General features: G+C 37.9%; 1 protein-coding gene across 6 annotated transcripts in view; it reads left to right on the top strand.

The window, feature by feature from the left end:
* Positions 1-27,567, top strand: part of RPRD2 (regulation of nuclear pre-mRNA domain containing 2) — an 88,405-nt gene that overhangs the window by 53,575 nt on the left and 7,263 nt on the right. Inside the window, exons 3-12 of one of the 6 annotated variants that reach the window (XM_051992719.1) lie at positions 8,294-8,394; positions 9,271-9,348; positions 10,659-10,711; positions 11,610-11,736; positions 15,189-15,364; positions 15,719-16,001; positions 18,129-18,389; positions 19,948-20,148; positions 23,942-25,117; positions 25,258-25,349. In XM_051992719.1, the coding sequence (XP_051848679.1) occupies positions 8,294-8,394; positions 9,271-9,348; positions 10,659-10,711; positions 11,610-11,736; positions 15,189-15,364; positions 15,719-16,001; positions 18,129-18,389; positions 19,948-20,148; positions 23,942-25,117; positions 25,258-25,349 (2,548 nt within the window). Of the gene's footprint in view, positions 1-8,293; positions 8,395-9,270; positions 9,349-10,658; positions 10,712-11,609; positions 11,737-15,188; positions 15,365-15,718; positions 16,002-18,128; positions 18,390-19,947; positions 20,149-23,941; positions 26,901-27,567 lie in introns of those variants that run through there. The other 5 variants (XM_051992715.1, XM_051992717.1, XM_051992720.1 and 2 more) reach the window with 5 other exon arrangements.

The following is a 27,567-nucleotide window of genomic DNA, read 5'->3' as shown; positions in this document are numbered from 1 at the left end:
ATAAGTATAAATCGTTCGTGTTTTATATGTGGAAATGTAAACTGTATGCCCTAGATTGTTATTAGTAATTGGATAATTCAAAAGAAAGACTGGGGTAAAGCTAAGTATGATGTGATTCTAAAAAACAAAACTGTGTAAGAAGAAGTAAAAACATATATTATTGTTGTTATTATTATTATTATTATTATTATTATTATTATTATTATTATGCCACATGAATGAAATTCAAGACAGCAAGAACCTACATAGAGGAATTCAATGGGGAAGGAGGACTGGTAAATCTGAAATCTTGCTCGCATCCAGAATGGGTTAAAAGAGGAAACAATTACACACACACACACACACATATATACACACACACACACACACACACACACACACCTACCCCTATCTTCCCTCCAAAATCAAGAAATAAGAGAGGGAGAGAATAGGATAAGGCAGGGTATATAGAAAGATGTTTAGATTAAGGGAGAGATAAATAATAATAAGGCAAGCTAGGGAGTAAAAGTAAAGTAAAAGAATTAGCAGGGATAGAAAATAAGAGATATTCAGAAATGCCATAAAAATGATCAGAAGTAGAATTTATTAGGAAAAAATAAGGGTAATAATCTTAAATCTCAAAGTTAAAAATATTAAATCTACATTTTATATATGTGTGTGTGTGTGTGTATTTGTGCATGTACATAAATATATTTATACTTAATTATAACCATGTTGGAAGAGGTAGAAGGGGGGAGGAAAGGGAGAATAAAGTGAAAAGTGCACAGCAGAGACAAAAGAAAACCTCTAAGAAAGGAAAGAAAAGATGGGCAGCTTTTCTATTATTATATTATGCTTTTTTGAAATGGAAATGTATTGTTACATTTTTTTAATCCTCTTATGTTCTGCTGTGCACACTTTTCTTTCCTCTCTTTTCTTTTTCTGTTTTGTATTTGTTTTAATAAATACATTTAAAATAGTCTGTAACAATATTGATTGATATCACTGATACACATTGTGGTTTCCCTATTTTTCTCTTTGGATTAAATCCAGTTTAGTTGTTTAAGATTAATGATCACTACTCCTGTTTGTTGTTGTTTTAAATAAATTCTTCTCCTGATCATTGCTATTATGTTTGTAGGTATTTCTTATTTCATATCTCTGCTGACGCCTCTGCTTTACAGTTTACTTTGCATTGCTATTACTTGAACCCCACTACTCCCACCCTTACCCCTAAGATCCATCCCTTATTCTTTCCCTCCCTCTTTATCCCTTCCCATTAATCTACATCTAAGTGTTTTTATTGTCTGTAGTTCTTTTAAATGGAATATCTTTCTCTTCCTAATATATATGAAATAGCAATGTTTGTATTTATTTTATATCTTGCAACTTTACTGAAATGGTTTCAGCTAATTTTTTCAGTTGATTTAAATATGCTATCATATTTGCAAAGAGTGATCATTTTATTTCCCAACTGCCTTTTCTAATTTCTTCAGTTTCTTTTTCTCTTATTGCTATAGTTAGTATGTCCAGTACAATACTGAATAATAGTGATTATAAGGGGCATCCTTGCTTTGCCTCTGATCTTATCAGGAAGTTTTCAAGCTTAACCCGATTACAAATAATAAAAGTTTCGTTTATTTCTATGTTTCCTATTGTTTTTAATGGGAATGAGTGTTGTGTTTTGTCCAAAGCCTTTTCTGCATTTAATGAGATAATTATATATATTTTCAGTTTTTTAAATTGATATAGCCAATTATACTAATTGTTTTCCAAACATTAAACTAACCCTGCATTCCTGGTATAAATCCTACCTGATCGGAATGTATGATTTTTGTAATAATAATCTCTTTGCTAGTATTTCATTTCAAATTTTTGCATCAGTAGTCATTGGGGAAATTGGTCTGGTATTTTGGGATTTTTTTCCTTCCAGTTTTGTTCTTCCTGCTTTAGGTATCAGCACCATATTTGTATTGTAAAAGTAAGTTGGTAAGTTTTGTGGGGTTTGGTTTTTTTTTTTGGCCCTTCCCCTCTCCTCCCTCCATCTCCACCTTCTACCTTCTCCACCCCCCACCCCCCAATCCCCCAATTATTTATGTAGTATTGGAACTGACTGTAATTTTTTGCTGAGGCAATTGGAGTTGAGTGACTTGCCTAGGTTCATACAGCCAGGAAGTGTTAAGTGTGTGAGGCCAGATTTGAACTCAGATCCTCCTGACTTCATGGCTGGTGCTCTGTCTACTACACCAACTAGCTGCTTCTTGACTGTTCTTTAAATGTTTGATAGAATTCACTTGTGAATCCATCTGGTCCCAGGGATTTTTTCTTAGGGCTGTCATTTATGGCTTATTGAACTTTTTTCTAAAATAAGGTTATTAAATATTCCATTTCTTCTGACAATCTGGGCAGCTTATATTTATGTAAGTAAATAGTCTCCTATTTTATTTAGATTGTTGGGTTTGTTGACATATAATTGGGCAAAGTAGCTCCTGATAATTGCTTTCTTCATCTTCATTGGTGATTTGATCCTTTTCATTTTTTATACTTTTAACTGGTAACTTTTTAAAATCAAATTTAATTTGTGACTGTGACTTTTATATATATATTTTGTGTGTGGTTTTAAAAAATAATAAAACCAGCTCCTACTTTTACTTATTAATTAGTTAAGTATTTTTCTTTTGGTTTCATTAATCTCTCCTTTGATTTTTCAGGGTTTCCAATTTGCCATTTAATCAGGAATTTTAATTTGTTCTTTTTCTAGTTTTTTAAATTGCATGCCCAGTTTGTTAATCTATTCTTTTCTCTGTTTTATTGATATAAGCATTTAGAGATGTAATTTCTCCCTAAGTATTGCTTTGGCTATGTCCACAAATTTTGGAGTGTTGTCTCATCACTCTCTTTAAAGAAATTATTTTGTGTTTGTGATTTGTTCTTTGATTAATTTTTAATCTCTTCCCACAGCTCTTCATGTAATGTAATTTTTATTGCATCATGATCTAAAAAGCATGAATTTATTATTTCTGCTTTTCTGTATTTGGTTGTGAGATTTTTATGCTTTAATACATGATCAGTTTTTGTGTAGGCAACATTTAGCTGAGAAAAAAGAAAATATCTTTCTATTCCTATTCAGTTTTCTCCAGAGGTCTATTATATCTAGCTTTACTAAAAATTCTTTTGTTTTCCTTAATTTCTTTCCTGTTTTGCTTGTTTGTTTTTGTGGCTAAATTTATATAGTTCTCATGTGGGAAAATTAAATTCTACCACTGGTATAGTTTTACTATTTCCTTCTGTACCTCATTTAACTTTTGTTTTAAGAATTTGGGATGATATGACATTTGGTACATATGTTTTATTATTGATGTTACTTCGTTGTCAATGGTACCTTTCACCAGGATGAAGTTTCCCTGTTTATCTCTTAATTAAATCTATTTTGCTTTTGTTTTATCTGACATCATGATTGGTACCCATGCTTTTTTTTTTTTCCCTACCTCAGCTGAATTCTTACAGATTCTGTTCCAGTCCCTTATTTTTTTCTTTCTTTGTCTATTTCAAGTATGTTTCTTGTGAATATCGTATTGTTGGATTCTGTTGGATTCTAGTTTTTTAATCCATTTTGCTACCTTCTGTTTTATAGGTGAGTTCATCACATTTATAGTTATGATTATTAACTGTATATTTTCTCCATTTTTTTTCTTTATCCTTCTCTCTCTTTTCACCCTGTTCCTCTTCAAAAGTCTATTTACTTCTGATCCCTGCCCTCCTTTTTATCTACCCTTCTTTCTATTAGCTCCCTTTCTCTGCAACTTCTTAATAGGGTAAGATAAATTTCTATAAGCAACTGAGCTCATTGAACTAATTCCAACGAGAATAAGATTCTAGTGTTGATCACCATGCCTCTCATTTTCTCCTCTACTGAAAAAGCTCTTTCTTGCATGCCTGTCATGTGAGATAGTTTTCCCTGTTCTTTGTCTCCCTTCCCTCTTTTCCCAGTACATCCCTTTTTCTCACCAATTTTATTTTTTTAAGCATCCTATCATATTCAACTCACACCTGCGCCATTTTTCTATATATACACCTAACAAGTATCCTTTTACATAATGTAAACAATTAACCTTATTGAATTCTTTATGATTTCTCTTTCATGTTGATCTTTTAATGCTTCTTTTGAGTCTTGTATTTGAAAATCAGAGGTTCTCTTCAGCTCTACTATTTTCATTAGGAATACTTGGAAGTTCTTTTTCATTAAAGGTCCAATTTCCCCTGAAGGCCTATACTCAGTTTTTTGGGGTAGATTATTCTTGGTTGTGATCCTAGCACCTTTGAAATACCATATTTCAAGTCCCTGCAATTCTTAAATATGTTATCCTGATTTTGGTTCCACAGTATTTGGTTATTTTGAGGCTTTTTTCCTGACTGCAATAAATATTTTTTCCTTGACCTGGGAGCTCTAGAATTTGGCTATACTATTCCTGGGAGTTTTCATTTGGGGGTTTTTTTCTGGAGGTAATAAATGAATTCTTTCAATTTCTATTTTATCTTCTGTCTCTAAGATATTAAGAGTTTTCCTTAACAATTTCTTGAAATTCATTGTTTTTCCTCAATCTTATTTTCCAGGTCATTTGTTTTTCCAATGAAATATTTCACATTCTCTTCTATTTTTTAATTCTTTGGGTTTTTTTTTTAATTACTGTTTTTTGGTTTCTCGTAGGGTCATTAGCTCAACCTTTCATCTAACACATAAATCTTGACTTTTCCTTTTATGACCAGTGAGTACCTACCCTCCACTTGAAGACTTCATTAATGGGGAATTTGCTCATCCTTGAGGGTTACAAACAGAAGTGTCTCTACCACTTAAAATTCAATTAAGCAGACATATATCAGCTCTGCCCTCTAGCATTAAGCAGAAAAAGTCTAATTCATTTTCCCCATGTCAACCTTCAGATATTTCAAGACAGATCTCTTGTTCCCTCTACTCCAGTCCCCTTCACACTTACCTTAAATAAATGCTTGGGCAACATGAGTCTCCTCAAAATCCTCTGATCACAAATACGCCAGTACTCTTCTTAAAATGTGGTACCCTGACATGAACACACCCTAGCATATTTTAGAATGTGACAGAGTGTAACCTCCATTGTTAATTCTGTTATGCTTCTATCGAATGTAGTCTACAATCTTATTAATTTCTGCAACTTTGATACCACAGTATATTCTCATAGTAACTAATTAACCACATTCAGGAGAGCTAGATAAACTCTAGCCATCTCTCGACTTATCTTGGATTTTCCATCTTTGTTCACCTTTTTTAGTTCTTTCTATCCTGGTCTAAAGAACAAAAATAAGCAAAATAAGAGTTGAGTAGTTGGGTCTTCCTTGAGCTGTTATTGTTGCATCCATCCTGACCGGCAGTCTGATCCCTTTGTTGATCAATTTCTATGTTACAAAGGTTCTTAAAGTTTTTGTTTTCAACATTCTCCAAAAACTTTCACAAATCCTGGACTTCTTTATTCCCCCATCTTATTTTTATTTCTTCATCTTTTTAAAAATCTTAATTAGTAAATCGAATAATCATATCTGTTTCTCTAGACAATGTCTGCTTTTTTGTTTTTTGTTTTTTGCTGAGGCAATTGCAGTTAAGTGACTTGTCTAGGGAAATGTTAAAATGTCTGAGGCCAGATTTGAACTCAGGTCCTCCAGTTTAAGGACTAGTGCTCTATCCACTGCACCACCTAGCTACCCCTAGATAGCATTCTTTAAAGCAGCCAAATCTCTTTTTCACCTGATTTTTATGGATATGGAATACAACTTATCCCTTCTTTTTCCTCGAAATGTGCTATTTCATAATCAGTGATAGACAATAAACTATGCCCAGATTCCTTTTCTTATCTGCTATTATTGTAGTAGATAGTAACATGTAAGTTCTTTAAGGCCAGGGATTGCCTTAAGCCTCAGAAGAAGCCATGAGCGTGATATATATTTGATAAATGTTGATTGAATTTTGAATGAACTTTTTGAGGTCTATCTGGGTAGTGAAGAAGATAGAACTTCCTCAGTAAGAGTGACATGGTCATATTAATTTATCAATATCAATATAATGAGAGGTCTTATATAAATAGAATCAAAGAGATTTAACAGTTGATTAGGTATGAGTGATATAGGATGAGAGACTTTGAAATTGTGAACCTGCATTGGAAGGAGGGGCTAATTAGATTTGAGGGTAAAGGTCATGAGGTCTCTCCTGAACATGCCGAGTATGAGGTACCTAAGAAACATTTAGACACAGCTGCTAGTTGAAGGTGCAAGACAACATCCAGAAAGAGATTAAGGCTCCATATATGTAATTGTGAGACTTAATTCCATAGAGATGAAAGTTGAACCCATTTTTGCTCCAGAGCAGAGCCATGGAGTATATATAAGGACTGGATAATAATCCAGCAAAGAAGACAGAGGATGGAACAGCCAAACAAGTAGGAAGAAAAGCAGAAGATAACATAAAGACCCAGGAAGGAGGGTCAAGGAGAAAGGAATAATCAACAATATTTAATGCTCCATAGAGGTTGACTATCAGATTTAACAATTATGAGATCATTAGGAACTTTGAAAGTTTAATCCCACCTTGTACAAGAAGCTTTTTCTGATCTTCTTAATGCTTATGCTTTCTACTTCATTAAAAAAAAAAACTCCAGTTTATCTTGTATATATCTTGTTGTACATAGTTGTTTACATGTTGTCTCCCTCTCTATTCCATTAGACTGAGCTGTTTGAGAACTAGGGCTGTTTTTGTCTTTTTTTTCTGCAGTTCTTAATTCATTGCCTAGCCCATAATAGACTCTTAATAAATGCTTGCTGAGATAAGACTACAGATTGCAAGAATAATGAGTAGGAGAAAAAGTGAAGCCAATAAATGTAGACAGCATTTCCTAGTTTCACTGTGAACTAAGTGAGAAAAGGGGATTATAGTATCAAGTTCTGGTATTTTTAAGGATGGAGACCTTGAATATGTTTCTAAGCAAGAGAAATAAGAAGAGACAGACAGTTGGGGAGATAAAGGGCTGATCTACCAAAGGAACTGAAGTAAGGATAATATTAAGGTCACAAATAGAAAGTTTGATACTTAGAGAATAGAGCCATTTCTTCCTATGGATCATAGGAGAAGAAAGTTTGAGATAATGAAGAAATGATTTGAATTATAAAGTTGGGATAAAGGGAAGCTTGGGATGGATGGATGTTGTCAATCTTCTCAGTGAAGTCCTTGGTGAGGTTGTCTGCTAAGAGGGAGAGGTAAAGGTCAGAAGAGATTGTTTGACAAGAAATGGTTTAAAGAATGAATCACTGTGAATACATCCAACCATTCTGGAGAGCAATTTTGGAACTATGCTAAAAAGTTATTAAACTGTGCATACCCTTTAATCCAGCAGTGTTTCTACTGGGCTTATATCCCAAAGAAATCTTAAAGGGAAAGGGACCTGTATGTGCACGAATGTTTGTGACAGGTCTCTTTGTAGTGGCCAGAAACTGGAAACTTAATGGATGCCCGTCAATTTGAGAATGGTTGAATAAATTGTGGTATATTAATATTGTGGAATATTATTGTTTGGTAAGAAATGATCAGCAGGAGGATTTCAGAAAGGCCTGGAGAAACTTACATGGCCTGATGTTGAGTGAAATGAGCAGGACCAGAAGATCATTATACACTTCAACAACAATATGATGATCAATTCTGATGGACCTGGCCATCTTCAGTAATGAGATGAACCAAATCAGTTCCAATAGAGCAGTAATGAACTGAACCAGCTACACCCAGCGAAAGAATTCTGAGAGATGATTATGAACCATTACATAGAATTCCCAATACCTCTATTTTTGTCCACCTGTATTTTTTATTTCCTTCACAGGCTAATAATACACTATCTCAAACTCTGATTCTTTTTGTACAGCAAAATAACTGTTAGGACATATATGCTTTAACATACTTAACATGTATTAGTCAACCTGCCATTGTGGGGAGGAGGTGAGGGGGAAGGAGGAAAAAAATTGGAACAAAAGGTTTGGCAATTGTCAATGCTGTAAAATTACCCATGTATATAACTTGTAAATAAAAAAGCTATAATTGGGGGGGGGGAAGGGGGCGGGGAGGAAAGAATGAATCAGAAAACTATACAAATCAAAAAGATTTTTTAAAGACTTGTTGGTTTTTTGTGGGGTTTTTGGGTTTTTTTTAATCTTGAAACATAGCTGTTCATTACTAGCATAACAATTTATTTTTGGAGTACCAGTTTGGAATATTAAACTATGATGTCTTTTTCTTCTCAATTAGGGATCCATCTGTCTCTAAGTCTGTAGAACGAATTTTTAAAATCTGGGAAGAGAGAAATGTATACCCTGAAGAAACAATTGTGGTACTAAAAGAAGCTTTGAGTAAGTGTCTAGTTTTTCTTAAATTTTTGAATCTCAGTTTCTTTACCTTTTTTCTTTGCTTTTTAAGGGGTGGGGTAGGACCACCCCCAGATGGACTTCATACAGAAAATACTTTTGGTTGCTAAATAAGTTAACCCAGGATCCCTGGGGAAAATACAACTAAAGTGGAGTACATCAAGTGATAATAAACTGACAAAACATAGGATATACATACATATGAAAATGACAAATATGTCCTCTGTTTTTGCTAGAATAATGCAACTTAGCATCAATATTATTGGAATAGAGAATTTTTGCTGCTCAGTGCTTGTCATTAATCTAAATCTGATCTTCCTCTATAACCTATTGTTGAGTTCAAGAATAAGGGTATTCTCATTGCTAGCAAATATACATTCAGATACCTTTGGTATAGATAGAAAAATAAGTAATGAGTCTTACATTAAATCTATCTTGATGTGAAGCAGAAAAATCTCTATTTACTTTCTTTCAATGGATTAGTTGGTTATGAATAACTTACTAAAACTGAAGGAACCAGTAATTTCTGACACTGACCAGCAATTATTCAAAAAATTACTTTAAAAAATAGAAATGTTTTCTAAGAAGCTGTTGAACTTTTAATTGTAATTCATTAAGAGAAAATTTTTTTACATCTTCCTCCGTTCTTCTTGCCCATTAATTGACTTTTGAAAAATTTCATTTGGCAGCTTCTTAGATTTGGGTGGGTATTTTTAAGGGAAAGAAAAAGAGGACAAAAAGAAAGAAACCACACACAATCTTGGATTTCCTTTTATCGTGCTGCAACTTTGGCAAAACTGAAGTGGAGAGTCAGAGCAGCTTCCCGTAATGCCAGGCTGCAGCAACTGAAATGTTTTCCAGGTACCACTTTCAAAACTCAGAAGCAGCTGAAAGAAAATCTGAACAAACAACCGAATAAGCTGTGGAAGAAATCACAAAGTAAGGAAACAAAAGTGACCTATGTCAACTAATGTAAAATTACCTCCTTTTTTGTGGAGCAGAAGAAAATGTAAACCATATGGCAACGCACCTGGCATAAACCATGGGCAAGCCTGTTTTCCGGGCCTGGGAAGCTCCCACTGGCATACTCTTAGAAGGCACCAAGGAGTTGCTGCTAGAAAACCTCTTTTAAGCAATGAAAACACACCAGAAGGGTTTAAATATGCCAAGATTGAAGAGTAGTTGGGGGATCCTTTAAAAAGAAAAGAAGAAAATAATTCATTATGGTAGCTGTCAGGCTCATTTTCAGGTTCAAAGATATATGAAATTAGAGGCATTAAACAACAAAGCTGAAGAAGAGAATAGGCATAAGAAGCATTTCTGTGGGCAGCCACGAAACCTGTCAGATTGGGGACACCCTCTACCAGAGTAGACATGGCCTCCCTCCTGGCCAGAAGCTTATTCTCTGACTGGAGCTCTTCTTATGTTTACCATACTTTATGAAAGCTTCCCCAACAAAAGAGCAAGGGAATGGATTATACTGCATTGTAGTAGCTGGTGTGGGCCAAAACTGAGAAATATTGAGATAGATTTGAAAGTGTGGAGGGAATCAAGATAATGGGCAGTAGACATCAGTCACTAACTCAAGATAACTTGAGCTGGTTTTGCTTCAGCAGCCATATAATATTCAATGTGAATTAGGGAGACCACTGGCATCATTTTGTCCACAATTTGCATGTTTAGCAACATTTCAGGAAAATGCCAATCATAGATAACTTTAAAACTTTTTCTGTCTACTTCTGCTGTTAAATTAGTGGCAAAGATACTTTGGGCTAATGGTTTAGGGACAGGAAAAGGGACATCTATAAAGAATGGTCTTCAGCTACTATTCACAATTAATTGACTTGAGAAACAGATCCTTTGTTAGGTGCTGTTGAAATGCTGCTACCGCACAGCAGAGTAGGACAGCTACATCCTGCTACTTAGTATTTCAGAATTTGTAGGGTTTCCAGGGACTATTTGGAGGTAAGTGGGAATAACAGAGTATGTGTTTTTCTCTTTTGGAATATAAAAAGTGCCAAAATTTCTGCTCTAGAGAGTATTTCCCCCATTGCTTTCAGAAAATCCCTAATATTTAAAATAATGATACAATACAAATGATATGCAAATGCATGTTTGACATATATTCAAAGAATTAACTTTTAGACTATATATTGTGGAACTTAGTATAGAGAATTTTTTCTGAATTTCAGGTGCAACTCTTTTTATTTCCTTGACTTCTAAATGTATGTCTGCTTTGATTCCAACAGCCTCCACCAACCCCAAAGCTGCTCTCAAGTCTAAGATAGTCGCCGAATTTCGAGTAAGTTATAAAACACTGAAACTTGCCAAAGCAGCATATTGTATGTTAATCATCTTTAACAATCACTTGGCGTGCTTATATTTTATTTGTATTTTCCATAGAAATACATGGCCATTTATATCTATCTATTTTGGAAGAATTGGAGGGGGAGGAAAATCAGTGGGATTAGTTGATTTGATTTTTTTTTAATGTATTATTTTATTTGAGTGAGAACTTGCTGTCAAGGTATATATTACCAGGAGAGGGACATGTTAAATTTCTGACAACTAAAGGAGTAAGGCAACATGGAAAAGTTTACACAGAAAAAGTGAACACAGAACAGGCTGAAGAGTCAGAAAGACCTGGGTTCAACTTCTGCTCCTCTCATATCCACCACATGATCTCTTGACACATCCCTTCATCTCCAGGTGCCTCAGGCAGTTCTGCTGTCAGTTGTGGAGATGTGCCATTCTTCATCAGTAGAAGTTTCCTTACCAGAGAATTCTCTATACAGAGGAAATCCTAGATTGGTCTGACCTTTGACCCTCTCTCGCTCCCTCCAAAATCTTAAGGAGTTCTCTTCCTCCCTGAAAATTTATCAATAGAATGTGCATATCTGTGAGTTAAAGTAATAGAGTATAGTTTAAAACATTTTACTTAAAAAAAACTCCAAAAGAGACTTCTATATCCTCTATCCATTGATTAGCATTCTAAAAAAGGAAAATATTCCTTAAGAATTGTTATTTTGATCTAATAATCTGTTACAGAAGTACCTGAATTTTTAGGTGTGGAATGTTGAAGCTATTTCCTTCAATTTTGATTGTATTAGATTGAAAACAAGTATAATACAGAATAATCAGTCAAGTGTGCACTTTTATAGTACATGTAATATGCTAAACATTTTGGTGGCTCTGTTCAGTCTCAGGCTCTCATTGATGAACTGCTGCTGTACAAACGTTCTGAGGACCAGATTGAACTAAAGGAGAAGCAGCTGGCCACTATGCGAGTAGATGTGTGCAGTACAGAGACTCTTAAGTGCTTAAAAGGTAAAATGTTTTGATTCAGATCTGTATGTGTGTATGTGTATGTACACGTACATATATGGGGGGACAGGGTTTTCGAGGGCTTTTGTCAACCAAGGGTATTATATTTGATACTGGAGATAATGGGGAGTCAGACACTGAAGTTTTGAAATGGGGGATGTTGATACTGTCAGATTTGTGCTTTAAGGAGGTTCATTTATAAAGATGGATTGGAGACAGGAGAGAGGGAGATCAACCATTAGGCTTTTAAAATAATTAAGGCATGATATGTTACAGAGGTAAAATTTATAGGAGTTATCCTCTAATTGGATTGTGGGATGAGAATGTGAGGAGTTGGGGATGCCCTTACAGTGTGAACCTAAGTAAAAAGGAAGATGGTGGTACCCTCAGTGGGAAGAAGGAAGTAAGAAAGAGAGAAGAGTTTTGAGGGGGAAATTAATGAGTTCAGGTTGAGTTTAAGATGTTTATTAAACATTCACTTGGAGATGTCTAAAAGGCAATTGGAGGAAGAGAGGTTAGGGCTAGACAAGTAGATCTTTGAGTCACTTAATAATAATTTAAACATTGGAAGATGATAAGATCATGAAGGGGAATATTATAGAGGAAGAAGAGGATTTGGAAAAGTTGTGTGAAATCCTCTACTCTGAACAGATGTGATATGGATGACAGAAGCAACCCCATAAGAATGAGAAGCAGGAGAGCACATTGGCACACAAACCAAGAGAAGAGAGAGTAATGACAATATCAGGGGCTGCAGAGAGGTCAAAAAAAATGACCATTGAGAAAGGGTTGGCAAGTGAGAAATCACTGGAGTAAGCAATTTTGGGTGAATCAAAAAGCACACTTCAGAGAGTTAAAAAGAGGGTGACGGAAAAGGAAGTAGATGTGTCTATCATAGATGGCCTTCTCAAATTTAGCCACCAAAGGGAAGAGAAATATGAGACAATAGCTAGCAGGGATGGATGAATCAAGAATTTTTGAGGATGAAGTAGAAAGAGCAGTAGCAATAGAAAAGTATAATCAGTGTATACGTTGTTCATTCTTTGGTATTTGAGGTTATTGTTTCCCTTTGTATTTCATATAGATTTTTCCATATTTATGCATGGAACTCATATTTTAATCTAAGTGGTAGGATCTAAATTTGTACAATAAGTTTGTGCTTTTTTTTTTCCTTCCTAGAGTTTCTCTAAGTAATGGGAATATTGGGTGAAATTAATCATGATCAGTTTTATAACTCTAAACATTACCAGTTTGCTCCACCAAACTATTTTGACAATGCAGATTACATAGCGAAAAGTCTGTTTCTCCATAGCTTTGCCAGCATTGGGTTTTTACATTTTTATTTCTTTTTGCTTAAAATTTCCTTGTTTTAAATGGAGTGATCCATTTTCTTAACAACATTTTCAATGAAATGGGCAAACTCATTTTTTCTTTGATCATTGTTTGGGTCCTTATCAATTCAGAGAAAATGTAAGTAGCAATCATTTCTGTTTTGGCCAGAAATCCTGAGGGTCTGACCCTTGCAAATGTTTGTTTGTTTTTTTTCTCCCATTTTTGGACTAAGTGAAAGAGGCTGTTTTCTGCCTCAATTTCTACCTAGCCTTACTCACTGAATGAGTGTGGCCTTAGTCAAACTGAGACCTGTTGAAGACCTTAGCTTAAAAAGACCAAGATCTCCCATTGCTTCCAAGACCATCTCCAGTAGTCTTGATCTGTATTTGGCTCCTGGACTCAGATGGTTCTGGAGGAGAAAGGGAGACCGATGACTGCACACTTTCCCTCACTTCATTTGCGTTCAGTTGCATGTTATAGCATCACTTACCTGATGTCATGATCCTAAGAAAACAGATTGATTGTTCTTGGTATTGATTTTCTGAGTTGTGATTTAACAAATATAAATGGCAAATTAAACCCTACCTGCCTTCCCATGCCTCTATTATAGTGTTTCTTAAACTTATTTGGTTTTTATCTGTTAGATTTTGTTCAAATAGTTGGGGCTTAAGCTTATGTGGATAGTATGAAGGCAGATCAGAAGTGCAGAAGGCACAGATCTGAAAGGTTCAGTCCTAGCTCAGCTATTTCCTGCCTCCTTTGACCTGTAGAAGGTCACTAATCTCTTCACTTTCCACTTTTGTAAATGAGAACAGTTGGACCAGCTTTGGCTCTGAGGTTATTTCTAGCTCCAACTATCTGAGATAATGGGGATCTCTTGAGGCCCCCATCAGCCAGGTGTGTTCTCCCTATTCCATAACTGCAAGATATACCTTTATCCCCAAGGAGATGTCTTATCAGTGTATGTCATTTGTCACAGAAAGGTAGTAGACAAGAGATTATATAAAATCCCTTGTGCTGAATAAATAATTCAAGGTTATCTTACCTGGATTAGATTAGTAGAGTTTTTTTGTTTGTTTGTTTTTTAATATGAAGGATATCATGTTTTGAGTATGACACAGAGATCATTTATCTTCACTTTTTTAGGCCTTAGTTTCCTCATCTTTGAAAAGAATAATATTTGTCATACATGCTTCACGGAATTGTTGAGTTTTTACATAGATTACTTCATTGCTGTCTATATCCCGTTTTGAGTTCTGACTCTGAGATGAAACAGTACACACAAAGATCCCAGAAAATGAGTCTTTCTCAGAACTGGAGGCTGTTTCTCAGTGGTCAGAATAATCCCCTCCTAGGATTTATAATCTTATATATGTTTTAAAAAAAAAAAAAAAAAAAAAGGCTATCTTGCCATCTTGTACAATCTGCACCTAGAGTCCTACAGTTTGTTAGCCATTCAAGTTCTTTCTGACTTAATAAGTTCTCTTCCTCTAGGTTATAAAAAAGTATGGATCTAACTACCCAGTATTAAATAGACATTAACTATATACATACTATTGTGTAAGACATTATCTGATAATTTTTGATGTTGGACTCCTATTTTATTGTGATAGAATTGAGTGTTTCATCTTTGAAAATAGCCTAACACATATATCCCAGGTGAATTGACCATCATAGGAAAAATGGGATAGAACTATAAAAAATTTGAATTGAAATTTGTTTTGTTAGGTAGTGTTGACATTGAATTCAATAGGGAAAGAAGCAAGTTGCCACATTTTAGCCACAACTGCAGCTATTTTCAAGGAGCCACTTTTGCTCGAGCCCTCCCAGAAAGGTCATTTGAATCAGATTAGTCTTAAGAATTGGGGAAAGTTCTTTGAAGTGTTACCTTCACTGCAGATCACACTCTGGAACAACAAAAGCAGCTATCTGGATTTTTGAAAGAGAACTTACTCAACAGTGTTTTCCCCTACTCAGCAAAAGTTTAAATGCCGACGCCATGTAGTTCATTGAGTTGAGTACAGAGAAAGATAGCTAAGCTTTCATTTTTGCCCTACAGGAGTTGACAATTTTTTTCAGATCTAGCTTTCAGATTCTTGATTTGGATGTCTCTATCATTTAAGATAAAACCGGTGGGAAAAAGTTTTCCAAAGAATTTGAAGAGGCAAGCTCCAAGCTGGAAGAATTTGTGAATGGCTTAGACAAGCAGGTGAAGAATGGGCCCTCGCTGACAGAGGCACTAGAGAATGCTGGAATTTTCTATGAAGCTCAATACAAGGAAGTCAAAGTGGTGGCCAATGTAAGTGATTAAACTTCCCAGTAGCAATACCTTTGTGGGTATTTAGGTGTTTGTCTAGTGGGATAAGCTGCATTTTGGTACATTGGAGAGATGGGTGTTGACCTGTGACTACTAGAAACTCTACTCTGCCTGTTAGCCCATTATCATGGGAAGCTACCTGGGATTCTTTGTTGAGATTTGTCCCACAATGGCAAGAATTTAGAAACTTGTTGGCAGAAAGGACAGTATCATTTTCTTGCTTTATGCTCATATTCAGTTTTGATAGTGCTATCACCATCCACATGCTTGAGCTGAATCAAGATAATTATTAGTCCTTTCCTTAGAAAAATGAATGATTCTCCCCTTCTCCATTAGGCATATAAAACCTTTGCTAACAGAGTGAACAATTTAAAAAAGAAACTGGATCAGCTCAAGTCAACTTTGCCTGATCCTGAAGAATCTCCAGTCCCTTCACCAAGCATGGATGCTCCCTCACCAACTGGTTCTGAGTCCCCTTTCCAGGGAATGGGAGGAGAGGAGTCCCAATCACCAGCTGTGGAAAGTGAGAAATCAGCCACACCTGAGCCTGCTACAGATAACCGGGATGTAGAAGACATGGAACTTTCAGATGTGGAGGATGATACATCAAAAATCATTGGTATGTCCATATGGGATAAGCAAATGCCTGTATATCATTTTGCTTTTAATATTCCAAAGGGAAAAATACTGCCATATTTGGATTTAGAAAAGGGGAGAATCATTTAGTTTTCCATGGTAAATTACCCATAGATATCCTTAGTAGAGTTGGGAAAGAAAAAATGCTTACTAGAGAGGTCTCCCTGATTCTCTCAAAATCTAAAAGGTTGACTGTTTTGTTTCCTGAATGTTTCTAAACTGCTGAGCTAGCTGCTAGGGTGACATTTGTCGGGCCATTATTATGTTATACTAGTCCTGTGCGTTTAATATTGCTGTTAATGACAGAGTCATATTTTAATATATTATCTTCCCAATAAACTTTGAGCATAATTATTTTAAAATCTAAATTTAATTAAGGGAGGGGGGCTAGCTAGATGGCGCAGTGGATAGAGTACCAGCCTGAAGTCAGGAGGACCTGTGTTTAAATCTGGCCTCAGACTCTTAACATTTCCTAGCTATGTGACCCTGGGCAAGTCACTTACCCCCAATTGCCTCAGCAAAAAAAAAAAATAATAATAATTTAATTAGGAAAGTTTTAAAAAATAAAGTGTTGGAGGAAATAGATTTAGAAGAATTAGAAAGGACTTTATTCACTTATTCTTACCTTCTCTTTCTACCTTCTCGTTTCTTTCTAGATCATCTGTAATCTGCCTTAAGTTCTCATTGCTCAACTAAAACTTGCTCTCTTCCTGCCAAATCTTAGGGATTTTTGGACTTTATCCTATTGACAAGGGCTTTCCCTTCTTAGATAGTCTCTTCTCTCTGGGTTTGTTTCATACTCCTTTCTTTTGGTACTCTTCCTATCCATATGTATACTCTTTCTCAATATTCTTCACCCATTCATTCATGGCATTTCCCCCTTTATGTGGACCTTCCATAAGATTTTTGTCCTGAATCCTTTTTATTCTACTCTCTTATTTGATGATTTCATCAGCTTCCATAGGTTCATTTATCATCTTTATGCAGATGACTTCTAGCTTCAATCCCAGTATCTCTCCTAAGTTCCAGTCTCCCGTCATCAATCATCTCTCAGACATCTTAAACTGAATGTCTCAGAGATTCAACACATCTAAAACAAACTCATGTTTTCCCCAATATCTTAACCCCTCCTCAGGCTTCCAAGAACACTAACATTGTTCCAGACACCCCCGTTTACTATAATGTCAGTGCCTTCTTTGACTCCTCACTCTTAACGCACATATCCAATCAGTTGCCAGACATTGTCAGTTCTCTCCCCACGCCATGGCTCATACACAACCTCTCTCTACTCACATGACTGTCATCAAAGGTGCCAGAGTGATGTTCCTACCACATCACCCCTTTCAGTCTTCCAAAAGCTCAAAAACACAGCCAGCTTAACAGTCTCTCAGTGGCTTTCCCCATTAAGTCTAGGACCAAGTATAAATCCGACTCTTTGTCAATTAATGCTCTTTGTAAACCATTCCCTTCCTAATTCTTCCTGTCTTGTTGCTAACCATTATGCCCCAGAAATGTCACAACTCGGCTACATTTAATTTCTTGCTGTTTCTCCCATGTGACAGTATTTCCTAAATCATTGCCTTTGTGTTAGCTTTCTCCTTGTTTTTCCTTTCAGCCTTTACTTTTGGAATCATGGTTTTCTTCCAAGCTCATTTCAAGCACTGTCTTTTCCATGGCTCCTTTCCTGGACTTCCAAGCTTTGGTGCCTTTCTGTCCAAGGCTACTTTATGTGTTTCATATTTGTTGTTTAGTATTTATCTATATACAAACTATCTCCCTGATTAGAAAATAATCTTGAGGTCAAAAATCTTTGCTTTTAATCCTAGCACCTAATACTTGGTGCAAGGAAACGCTTAATAAATTCTTGTTAATTATAGAAAGTTCTGTGAAAGGTGAAAGCCTACAAAATTTTGATGTAGTCTATGAAATGGCAGAAAAGAACTTAAGAAATTAAGGGGGGAAAGCACATGTTAATTTTTCTTTGTAATATTCATAAATTGAATTACAAATTCAGTTGTCAATCAGTAAAGAAATATAGTACTCTCTCTTAATCAAAAGCAAAACATCAGCCATCAAGAAGACACCTCATTGCCCTTTTCTTTTTAAACAGTGGAGGACAGGAAAGAAAAACCTGTTGAGAAGCCAGCTATATCCACGTCTGCACCCACTAAACTAACAGAAAGTATCCCTAAAGCAGCACCGTGTACCACAGCTTCTGTGACTGTGACATCAACTCCACCACCACCAAAACCCATGAGCACATCAGTTCTTCCTCCTTCCCCCGCCTTGGCTTTGCCGAATCTAGCCAATGTGGATCTTGCAAAAATCAGTTCCATCCTTAGCAGTCTGACATCTGTCATGAAGAATACAGGTAAGTGCCAGTAAGAAGGGTGGTCAGGGGTGAAGGGGGAAAATCAGTCTTGGGCTAATTGTAATTGAGAAGACTGTTTACTCAGTCTTTTTAAAAGAGAAAAATCTTTCAATAAGATTTATATTTGGCAAACATTTCCCTTCTTATAAGCAGTGTCTCTCTGTTTCATTGATATAGTAAAATGACAATATTTATTGAGCACACATTGTGGATGATTCCAGGGATGAGGGTCTAGCACAGGGGTCCCCAAATTTTTAAATAGGGGGCCAGTTTACTGTCCCTTAGACTCTTGGAGGGCTGGACTATAGTAAAAACAAAAATTTTGTTTTGTGGGCCTTTAAATAAAGAAACTTCATAGCATTGGGTGAGGGGGATGATAATCCTCAGCTGCCCCATCTGGCCCGCGGGCTGTAGTTTGAGGACCCCTGGACAAGGAGACCTTATGATTCTACCCTTTGTCCCATTCAAAATCTAATGGATAGAAATGAAATATGTACACCTGAATAGACAGATACAAAGCAGATAGAAATAGTATATCATCATAAACTAAAGATAGAGGGTTGTATAGATGCCCACTAAGGGAAAAATATTGCAGACTTTATTTTCTAAACAGTCCTTTGTTTAAAGTGAGATGGTCCATTTGTAAGTGTTTGATTTAAATATCTGAGGGGAACATATAAACATATAAAGCAAGTAGGGTATATAGGGAGGTATAATGATTCTCTTTAAGTATTTAAAAGGCAGTTGAGTGCAAAGATATCAAATTTCTTTTATTTGACCTAAAAGGCAGAATTTGAATGTTATGTGGAAATTTCAAAGAGATTGTTTTAGTCTTGAAGTTAAATGTCCAGATAGAATTATCCAGAAGTCGAATAAGCTATTCTTTATTTTTTTAATTTATTTTTTTTATAACTTTTTATTGATAGAACCCATGCCAGGGTAATTTTTACAGCATTATCCCTTGCATTCACTTCTGTTCTGATTTTTCCCCTCCCTCCCTCCACCCCCTCCCCCAGATGGCAAGCAGTCCTTTACATGTTGAATAGGTTACAGTATATCCTAGATACAATATATGTGTGCAGAACCGAACAGTGTTCTTGTTGCCCAGGGAGAATTGAATTCAGAAGGTATAAATAACCCGGGAAGAAAAACAAAAAATGCAAGCAGTTTATATTCATCTCCCAGTGTTCTTTCTTTGGGTGTAGCTGCTTCTGCCCATCTTCGATCAATTGTAACTGAATTAGCTCTCTTTATCAAAGAGATCCACTTCCCTCAGAATACATCCTCATACAGTATCGTTGTTGAGGTATATAATGATCTCCTGGTTCTGCTCATTTCACTTAGCATCAGTTCATGTGAGTCTCGCCAGTCCTCTCTGTATCGAATAAGCCATTCTTAAAGGTAGGAAGTTCCCTTTGAGCCTAGATAAGCACTGGTTTAGATGTTATATTAGAACTTGTTTAAATTATCTCCCAGGACCTTTCAATTTTGACATTTCATGAAACCAAATATTGTTATTCAAATCATGTCTAGTTGAACTTTGATCTTTCTCCACCAGGGGTCAGTCCTGCATCAAGACCATCTCCAGGCACTCCTACGAGTCCCACTCACCTCCCAGGCAACCTGAAAGCTCCTGTTCCTGCTACTACAACATCTCACAATCCTCTGGCCAATATCCTCTCCAAGGTGGAAATCACCCCCGAGAGCATTCTCTCTGCCCTTTCCAAAACGCAGACACAGGCAGCCCCTGCGCTTCAAGGTAACACAATGTGCCTCGCAAGGACTCATATTTGTGTATGGATGTTTCTAGTCAGTCCGAATTCAAAAAATACAAATTAAGTATGATAATATTTTTTCCTACAGAATCTGATGAAATTTGTGACCCTGAGCAAGTCACTGAAATTGTTTGCCTCAATTTTCTAAACTGTAAAATAGGAATTGTATATTCCCTACCAGCAGGGTTGCAGTGAGGATCAAATGAGATATTTGTAAAAGATGCTTGGCACATTGCCTGCTACATAATAGGTTCTTGCTAAGCATATAAATGCTAATTTCTTTCTTCTTCCCTTCCCTCCCCCTCCACCCATCCAAGTAGGGAACCCCCAATGAGGAACTCCATCCTCCCACAGATGGAAATCTGCATCTATTTTGCACTTTATTGTTCTAGACTAGAGTGACAGGAGGTCACCGAAAAGTAAAGTGTACACAGGTCACACAGCTCAGTGTCAAAAGCAGGTCTTGAACCTGGCACTTCCTGAGTCTGAGGCAATGCTCTCTGTCTATCCCACCATCGTGGATCTTCATAGTAGCTAAAGACATGTAGAAGAAGCCCATTGTAACAAATTTGACCAACATGAAAATTGCTTCATTGTATGCTAATTTTGTGTATATGGAAACATCTTACAATACAAAGTTGCATGTAGTTGACCAGATAAGATTGAGTACTTGTTGGATTGTGTTGTTTTCTTTTTGTGTCTTTCTTTTTACTTTTCTAGTTTTAATGCTCTACTTTACATCTTGTTTCAATACTGCAGTGGTTCTAGCATGTTATTATGTGGGTTTTCTTTTCACCAAGCCCTCTTAAATCTGTGGGATGTCTCCACAGAAAACAGCTTGGTAAAGGACTTCCTCTGAGTATTTTATCATTTTGTAGATAAAAATTCAGTGTGACATTTGGTTTATCTCTTGATACGGCCTCTTCTACATTGCTTCATTTTATTTCTATCAAAAGCATCGATATTAATGTGATTCTGTTTCTCTAAAATTATATTAATTTGGTAATTAGATAGAAATTTCACATTTTGTAGAAAGTCAAAATAAGATTTCTTGGGGCAGCTAGGTGGCACAATGGATAGAGCACCAGCCTTGAAGTAAGGAGGACCTAAATTCAAATTTGGCCTCAGACACTTAACACTCCCTAGCTGTTTGACTCTGGGCAAGTCACTTGACCCCAATTGCCTCAGCAAAAGAAAATAAATAAATAAAATAAAAGATGATTTGTAGAGGATTTGATTAAAATGTATAATTTTTAGCATTATCTGCTCCCTTTTCTGTTATTCCATCCTATCACTATCAACACTGTAGAAGGAAATAATACTGGACTGAAGACCATTTTGTATTTTCTTTTGTCTTGTGGCTTGCTCTAGCCAACCTGTTGGTTCTAGCCTTTCCTTACTTAGTTAGGCTAGTCTTCAGGCACCAGGTACATTGCCCAGACTTGACTCACAGGATTTTTACATCTTTGTAGAATTTTTCAAAATTTGCTTGCATAACCTTTGGAAACTTAACCTTTGGAAACCCACGTTCTAATAAGGAGAATTTTTAGGGAAAGGTCTGAAGCTCTTTGCCAATAAGCACACCTCAAAAGATTATCTAGGATATATAGTCTTTGATAAAATCCTTTTACGTTCAAATGTTTTATATTTTATAGTTCATAGCATAGGACTAAGTACCAAAGTATTGTAACTCATAACTAGATCATTTTAGTTAGCACTGTTGGAATAGACCAACTGTCCAAATGTAAAAGTAGCTCCTGTTAATAAGCAGTGTATATAGGGCATTCCCAAGTAGTTAAGATCAAATCATTCCTCTTTCCACTGACATAAAGCATATAAAGTTAGTGATATTGTTACCTCATATCATAGTAATAATTTTAAGGATAATTTGGAAATTTTAACATAGATATGGATTCCCCTTTTTTTCCTGTATTTTTTCCTATTTCTAAATGTTATAAAATAGCACATTTAAATAGATTATCACTTACAGTGAGCAGCTAGGTGTCACAGTGGATAGATTACTGGCCTGGAGACAGGAAGGCTTGAGTTCAGATCCAGCCTCAAAATACTTACTAGCTGTGTGACTCTGGGCAAGTCACATAATCCTGTTTACCTCAGTTTCCTCATCTGTAAAATGAGCTGAAGAAAGAAGTGGTAAACCATTTCAGCATCTCTACCAAGAAAACACCTAATGGGGTCACAAAGAGCCAGATGCAAGTGAAACGACTCAACCACAAAAATGTACAGCAAATTTGCACTAGTCTCTCGTGAATTTCCCACTATAATGCAGATGCAGAAAAGACATTCTGCAATACTTCTGTTGCTAATAGAATGAGCATTGGGTAAGTGGTCAAGGGATAAAACTAAAAATGAAAAAAAATCTCCCTTCACAATCTTCCCTAACAATCCCTAACAAGATTAATTTTCTTAACTTTTGTAGCGTATTTTCTACACAAAAGTAAACACAGAACACAAATTCATCTTAAATTTTTATTGACAGTTATCCACTGGATTCCCTCTTTGACAGATGTATAAAAACTGAGGTAACTTTGTTGATGATGAGAACTAAATTAATTTTCTGTAAGTGAAATATGGCTCAAGAAAAACTGATCTCATCCTGCCTTAATCAGTAGCTTATCAAAATTAGATTGTAGAAGTATTTATTTGAGACTTGTGTTGGAGGGATTTTTGAAGTTTTTTTTTCCCCCCAGAAGGATAACACATTTTTTATTACTATAAAAAAATTGTTCTAAAGTGGATTATGGTTACTAGAATCTTTGAAGGTTAATGTGACCAAGGCAGTCTCCATACATTAATCCTTTATAGAAGATTATACATTTTCAGAAAGGTGATCAAATAAAGGAGTTAATTTAAATATTATTTCTTCAACATATATTACTAAGGAATTGTTTCTTTTTTTTTCCCCTATTTATTTATTTGTTTGTTTGTTTGTTTATTTATTTTTTTGATAACTTTTTATTGATAGAACCCATGTCAGGGTAATTTTTTTTTTACAGCATTATCCCTTGCACTCACTTCTGTTCCAATTTTTCCCCTCCCTCCCTCCATCCCCTCCCCTAGATGGCAAGCAGTTAAGGAATTGTTTCTTAAATTAATGTATTTGATACCAAAAGAAGTTAATCTTTTTTTAATTCCATAAAAATATTTAAAATTAAACTAAGGCTTTTTTTTAAAAAAACTCAGGTTTCTCTAGGATTTTTTGCTATCACTAACTTAGGGTTTTTCTTTAAAATGTTTATAGGAGCAACTCTTTTCCATGGAGAAACAACCCCTCATCCCTCCCTGTAGGGAACATTCTGAAAAAAAAATTTTTTTTTCCCCCAACAAGTGGGGCAAATTTTCAGCTGTACCACTTGCCTAGGGTCACTAAAGACTTTTCTTTTCCTTTGCCTGTGATTGTGGGAGCCGGGAAAAGGGGGGGTTAGAGATAAAGTCATGATAACTTAAAGCTCTCCAGTTTAGGAAATCCTTTCTATCTGTACTGATGTTGCTAACCTGTTCTGGAAACAGCCAGTGAATAAGATGATTGTTCTTTTTTAGTTTATAACTTCAACATTTTGAGTTACATTAAATCATTGGATATTTTTGACCAGATTTACTTTACTACTTGCAAAACTTTGTGGGTTTATTTTTTTCCCCCAGATATCTTACTAGTTTGTCATCAGACAGGATGAGAGGGACTGGTTAGTCTTCATGATTTTTTCTGGGTTTTTCTTTATTGTTTCTCAGATGTCCAATCTTTTTTCCCCCCCCCAGGCCTGTCATCCTTACTTCAGAGTGTTACTGGGAACCCAGTTGCTTCAAGTGAAGCTGCATCCCAGAGCACTTCATCTTCCCCAGCCAACACCAGCATCTCCAGCATGAAAGGGAGGAGTCTGCCCTCTAATACACAGTCCTTTATGCCCAAAAGCTTTGGCTACTCTCCTAACTCTTCAACTTCTGAAGTTTCTTCCACTTCAGTTAGCAAGGTCCCCATAGGACACAACCCAGGGCTCCCAACCTCGAGTTTTAAGCCACCATCCAACTCGCTGGGATTCTCTGCTTCCCACAGTGCAAATCCTGCTCTTCCGTCCACTGAGCCTGCTCTGGGGCAGTCCTCCGAGATCTCCAAGCCAAAGCTAGAGTCAGAGCCCACCTCCCCAAGCTTAGAGATGAAGATCCACAACTTTTTGAAAGGTAACCCTGGCTTCAGCGGGTTGAATCTAAACATCCCAATCCTCAGTAGCTTGGGGGCAAACATCCCAGCTGAGAGCCATCCATCAGACTTTCAGCGAGGTCCCACAAGCACTTCCATGGACAACATTGATGGGACTCCTGTCCGGGATGAACGGAGTGGGACTCCTACCCAGGATGAAATGATGGACAAACCAACATCCAGTAATGTGGATACTATGTCCTTGCTGTCCAAAATCATTAGTCCTGGCTCTTCGACACCCAGCAGTACGCGATCACCACCTCCTGGGAGGGACGATAGCTATTCTCAGGAGCTATCTAACTCTGTATCTTCCTATCGGCCTTTTGGCCTGGGCAGTGAATCCCCCTACAAGCAAGCGCCTGATGGAATGGAGAGACCCTCCTCACTCATGGACTCACCACAGGAAAAGTTCTATCCAGATACCTCTTTCCAGGAGGATGAGGATTACAGAGATTTTGAATACTCAGGTCCCCCTCCATCAGCCATGATGAATCTAGAGAAGAAACCAGCTAAGTCGATCCTAAAAGCAAGCAAGCTTTCTGATAGCGACTACCAGCCCATCATGTCCAGCTACAGCCACAGGACCCAGGAGTTTGGCGTGAAGTCTACCTTCCCTCCAGCAATGAGGGCTCTCCTGGACCCAAGTGAGAGTTGTGACCACCTGGCCTCCTCTCCAGGACTGTACAGCACCTATAACCTGAGAGGCAGCGAGTCTGGCTCCGAGCGGTCACCCTCGCCAAGTAAAAACGACACCTTTTTCTCTCCCGACTCCAACCACACGAGCCTCTCTCAGACTGCCACCACACACCTCGGCCTGCCTCAGAAGCAGTACCCGGACTCCCCTCACTCCATCCCTCACCGCTCCCTGTTCTCCCCACAAAGCACCCTGGCCACTCCCACAGGCCGCCCAGCTGCTTCGGGCGTAGACAAAGTCCTGGCCTCCACCATTTCCACCACTTCAACAATTGAGTTTAAAAATATGCTCAAAAATGCCTCCCGCAAGCCCTCTGAGGATAAGCATTTTGGCCAGGCTCCTGGCAAGGGAAACGCGAGCGACGGGGTCGGGCTCACCGGCCTCGTCCAGCCCAGTCTGAGCTCCAGCGATCAGCAGCAGCCGCAGCCAGAGGAGCACTACCGCATAGAAACCCGGGTCTCCTCTTCCTGCTTAGACTTACCTGATAGTACTGAGGAGAAGGGGGCCCCAATAGAGACCTTGGGTTACCATAATGCCTCCAACAGGAGGATGTCAGGGGAGCCGATCCAGACAGTAGAGTCCATCCGGGTGCTGGGGAAAGGGAATAGAGGACATGGGCGTGAGCCTTCCAGGGTGGGTTGGTTTGAGTTGAGCCCCTCCGGCAGCTCCTTTGACAATGGCCCCTCGAGTGCCTCTGAGCTGGCCCCCCTCGGGGGTGGGAGTGGAGGGGGGCTCTCTGGCTTCAAAGCAGCAGCCTACAAGGAGCGGGCACCCTCATTTCAGGAAAGTGTCAGCTTTCGCTCCAGCAACTTCAACTCTACTTTTGAACACCATCTTCCCCCACCTCCCTTGGAGCATGGGGCACCCTTCCAGAGAGAGCCCATGGGGCCATCATCTGCCCCCCCTGTTCCTTCTAAGGAGCACGGTGGGCTCTTCTCTCGGGATACTCCCAGCCACTTGACCTCTGTGGATCTTTCGAACCCCTTCACCAAGGAAGCAGCCCTAGCCCATGGTGCCCCACCCCCTCCTCCTGGGGATCATAGCGGGGTTCCTTTCTCTACTCCGCCTCCTCCTCCACCCCCCGGGGAGCACAGCGGCAGTGGTGGCGGTGGTGGTCCTTTCTCTAACCCTCCCCCTCCTCCTCCCCCTGTCGACCACTCAGGGGTGGTCTCCTTCCAAGCCCCACCCCTGGCAGAGCACAGTGGAGTGCCGGGGCCTGTCGCAGTGTTCTCCAAGGAGCATAGCTCCCTCCTCCAAGGCAATCTAGCTGAGCATTTTGGTGTGCTCCCAGGACCCCGGGACCCCACACAGAGGGACCTCAACGGCCCTGGCCTCAGCCGTGTGCGTGAAGGCCTAAATCTGCCCACACATTCTCGGGAGCACCTAGGCCCAAGCCACGGAGGAGGTGGGGGGGGCGGCAGCAGCAGTGGCCCTGCCTTGGGTCCCCCACACAGAGACACCATCAGCCGGAGTGGAATGGTCTTACGGAACCCCCGGCCGGACTTTCGGCCTCGGGAATCTTTTCTCAACAGAGACCCGTTTCACAGCTTAAAGAGGCCCAGGCCACCTTTTGCTAGGGGCCCTCCGTTCTTTGCACCAAAACGCCCATTCTTCCCTCCCAGGTACTGATGGAGACCAAGGGAAAGCATTTTGAACACTCTAGAGAGCATTGGAAGTAGGTTTTTTTGGTTTGTGCTTTTTTGTTTTTGTTGGGTTTTTTTTGTTTTGTTTTTCCTTCTGTCTCATCCCTCCCCTTTTTTTTTATTGTGATAAAGGCCCCCTCCTCCCATGTCACCTTCCTAAATTAAAAGAAATCTCTGCTTGCACTTCCCAACTCTACTAGACTTTCTATCTTCTCTTACCAGCCTCCCACCCTCATTTATTTTTGTAGGGATTATATGTATATGTATATATATATGTGGGTGGCTGTATGCATATACACATACACACCACACACACACACACACACATACACACACACACACACACACACACACAGCCATTCACTTTGGTTGTAGGTCATGGGGCAGCAGAAGAAAAAGCAAACAAAATCTGTTCAAACCCCATTTTCTGAAGAGTATTGCCATTTAAATAAAACTTCCAATAGTACAGATAATGACATGTGCGATGTTGGGGTGTTATTTGGGGCTTGACTTATCATGTGGTCAACTGATGGATTCCATCCTTCCCTTTTTCCCCTCACCTCATAAACGACACTGCTATCTATAAACAGCTTAGTTGTCTCCACTATGGCCGTCTATGTCCTGCTGATGATAGTTGAAGGGAACAACTTGGGAAGAAAATAGGAAGTTTTGGTTCTGGTAGTTTTTTGTTTTTGTTTTAAGACACATTTAAGTTTCTGAGCACATATGTATCATTGCTCACATATGTATCATCTCTTCTCTCCTAAAGTCAAATTTAAAAATTCAGACATCTTTCCCAATAGTTTTACAAGTAATCTTTGGGACAGAGTGAACATCCTCCCCCTCCCTC

Source organism: Antechinus flavipes, chromosome 4 (assembly GCF_016432865.1).
Source record: "Antechinus flavipes isolate AdamAnt ecotype Samford, QLD, Australia chromosome 4, AdamAnt_v2, whole genome shotgun sequence".
Lineage (NCBI taxonomy): Eukaryota > Metazoa > Chordata > Mammalia > Dasyuromorphia > Dasyuridae > Antechinus > Antechinus flavipes.
Note: the sequence above shows the minus strand (reverse complement) of the source record. Positions and strands in the feature narration are given on the sequence as shown.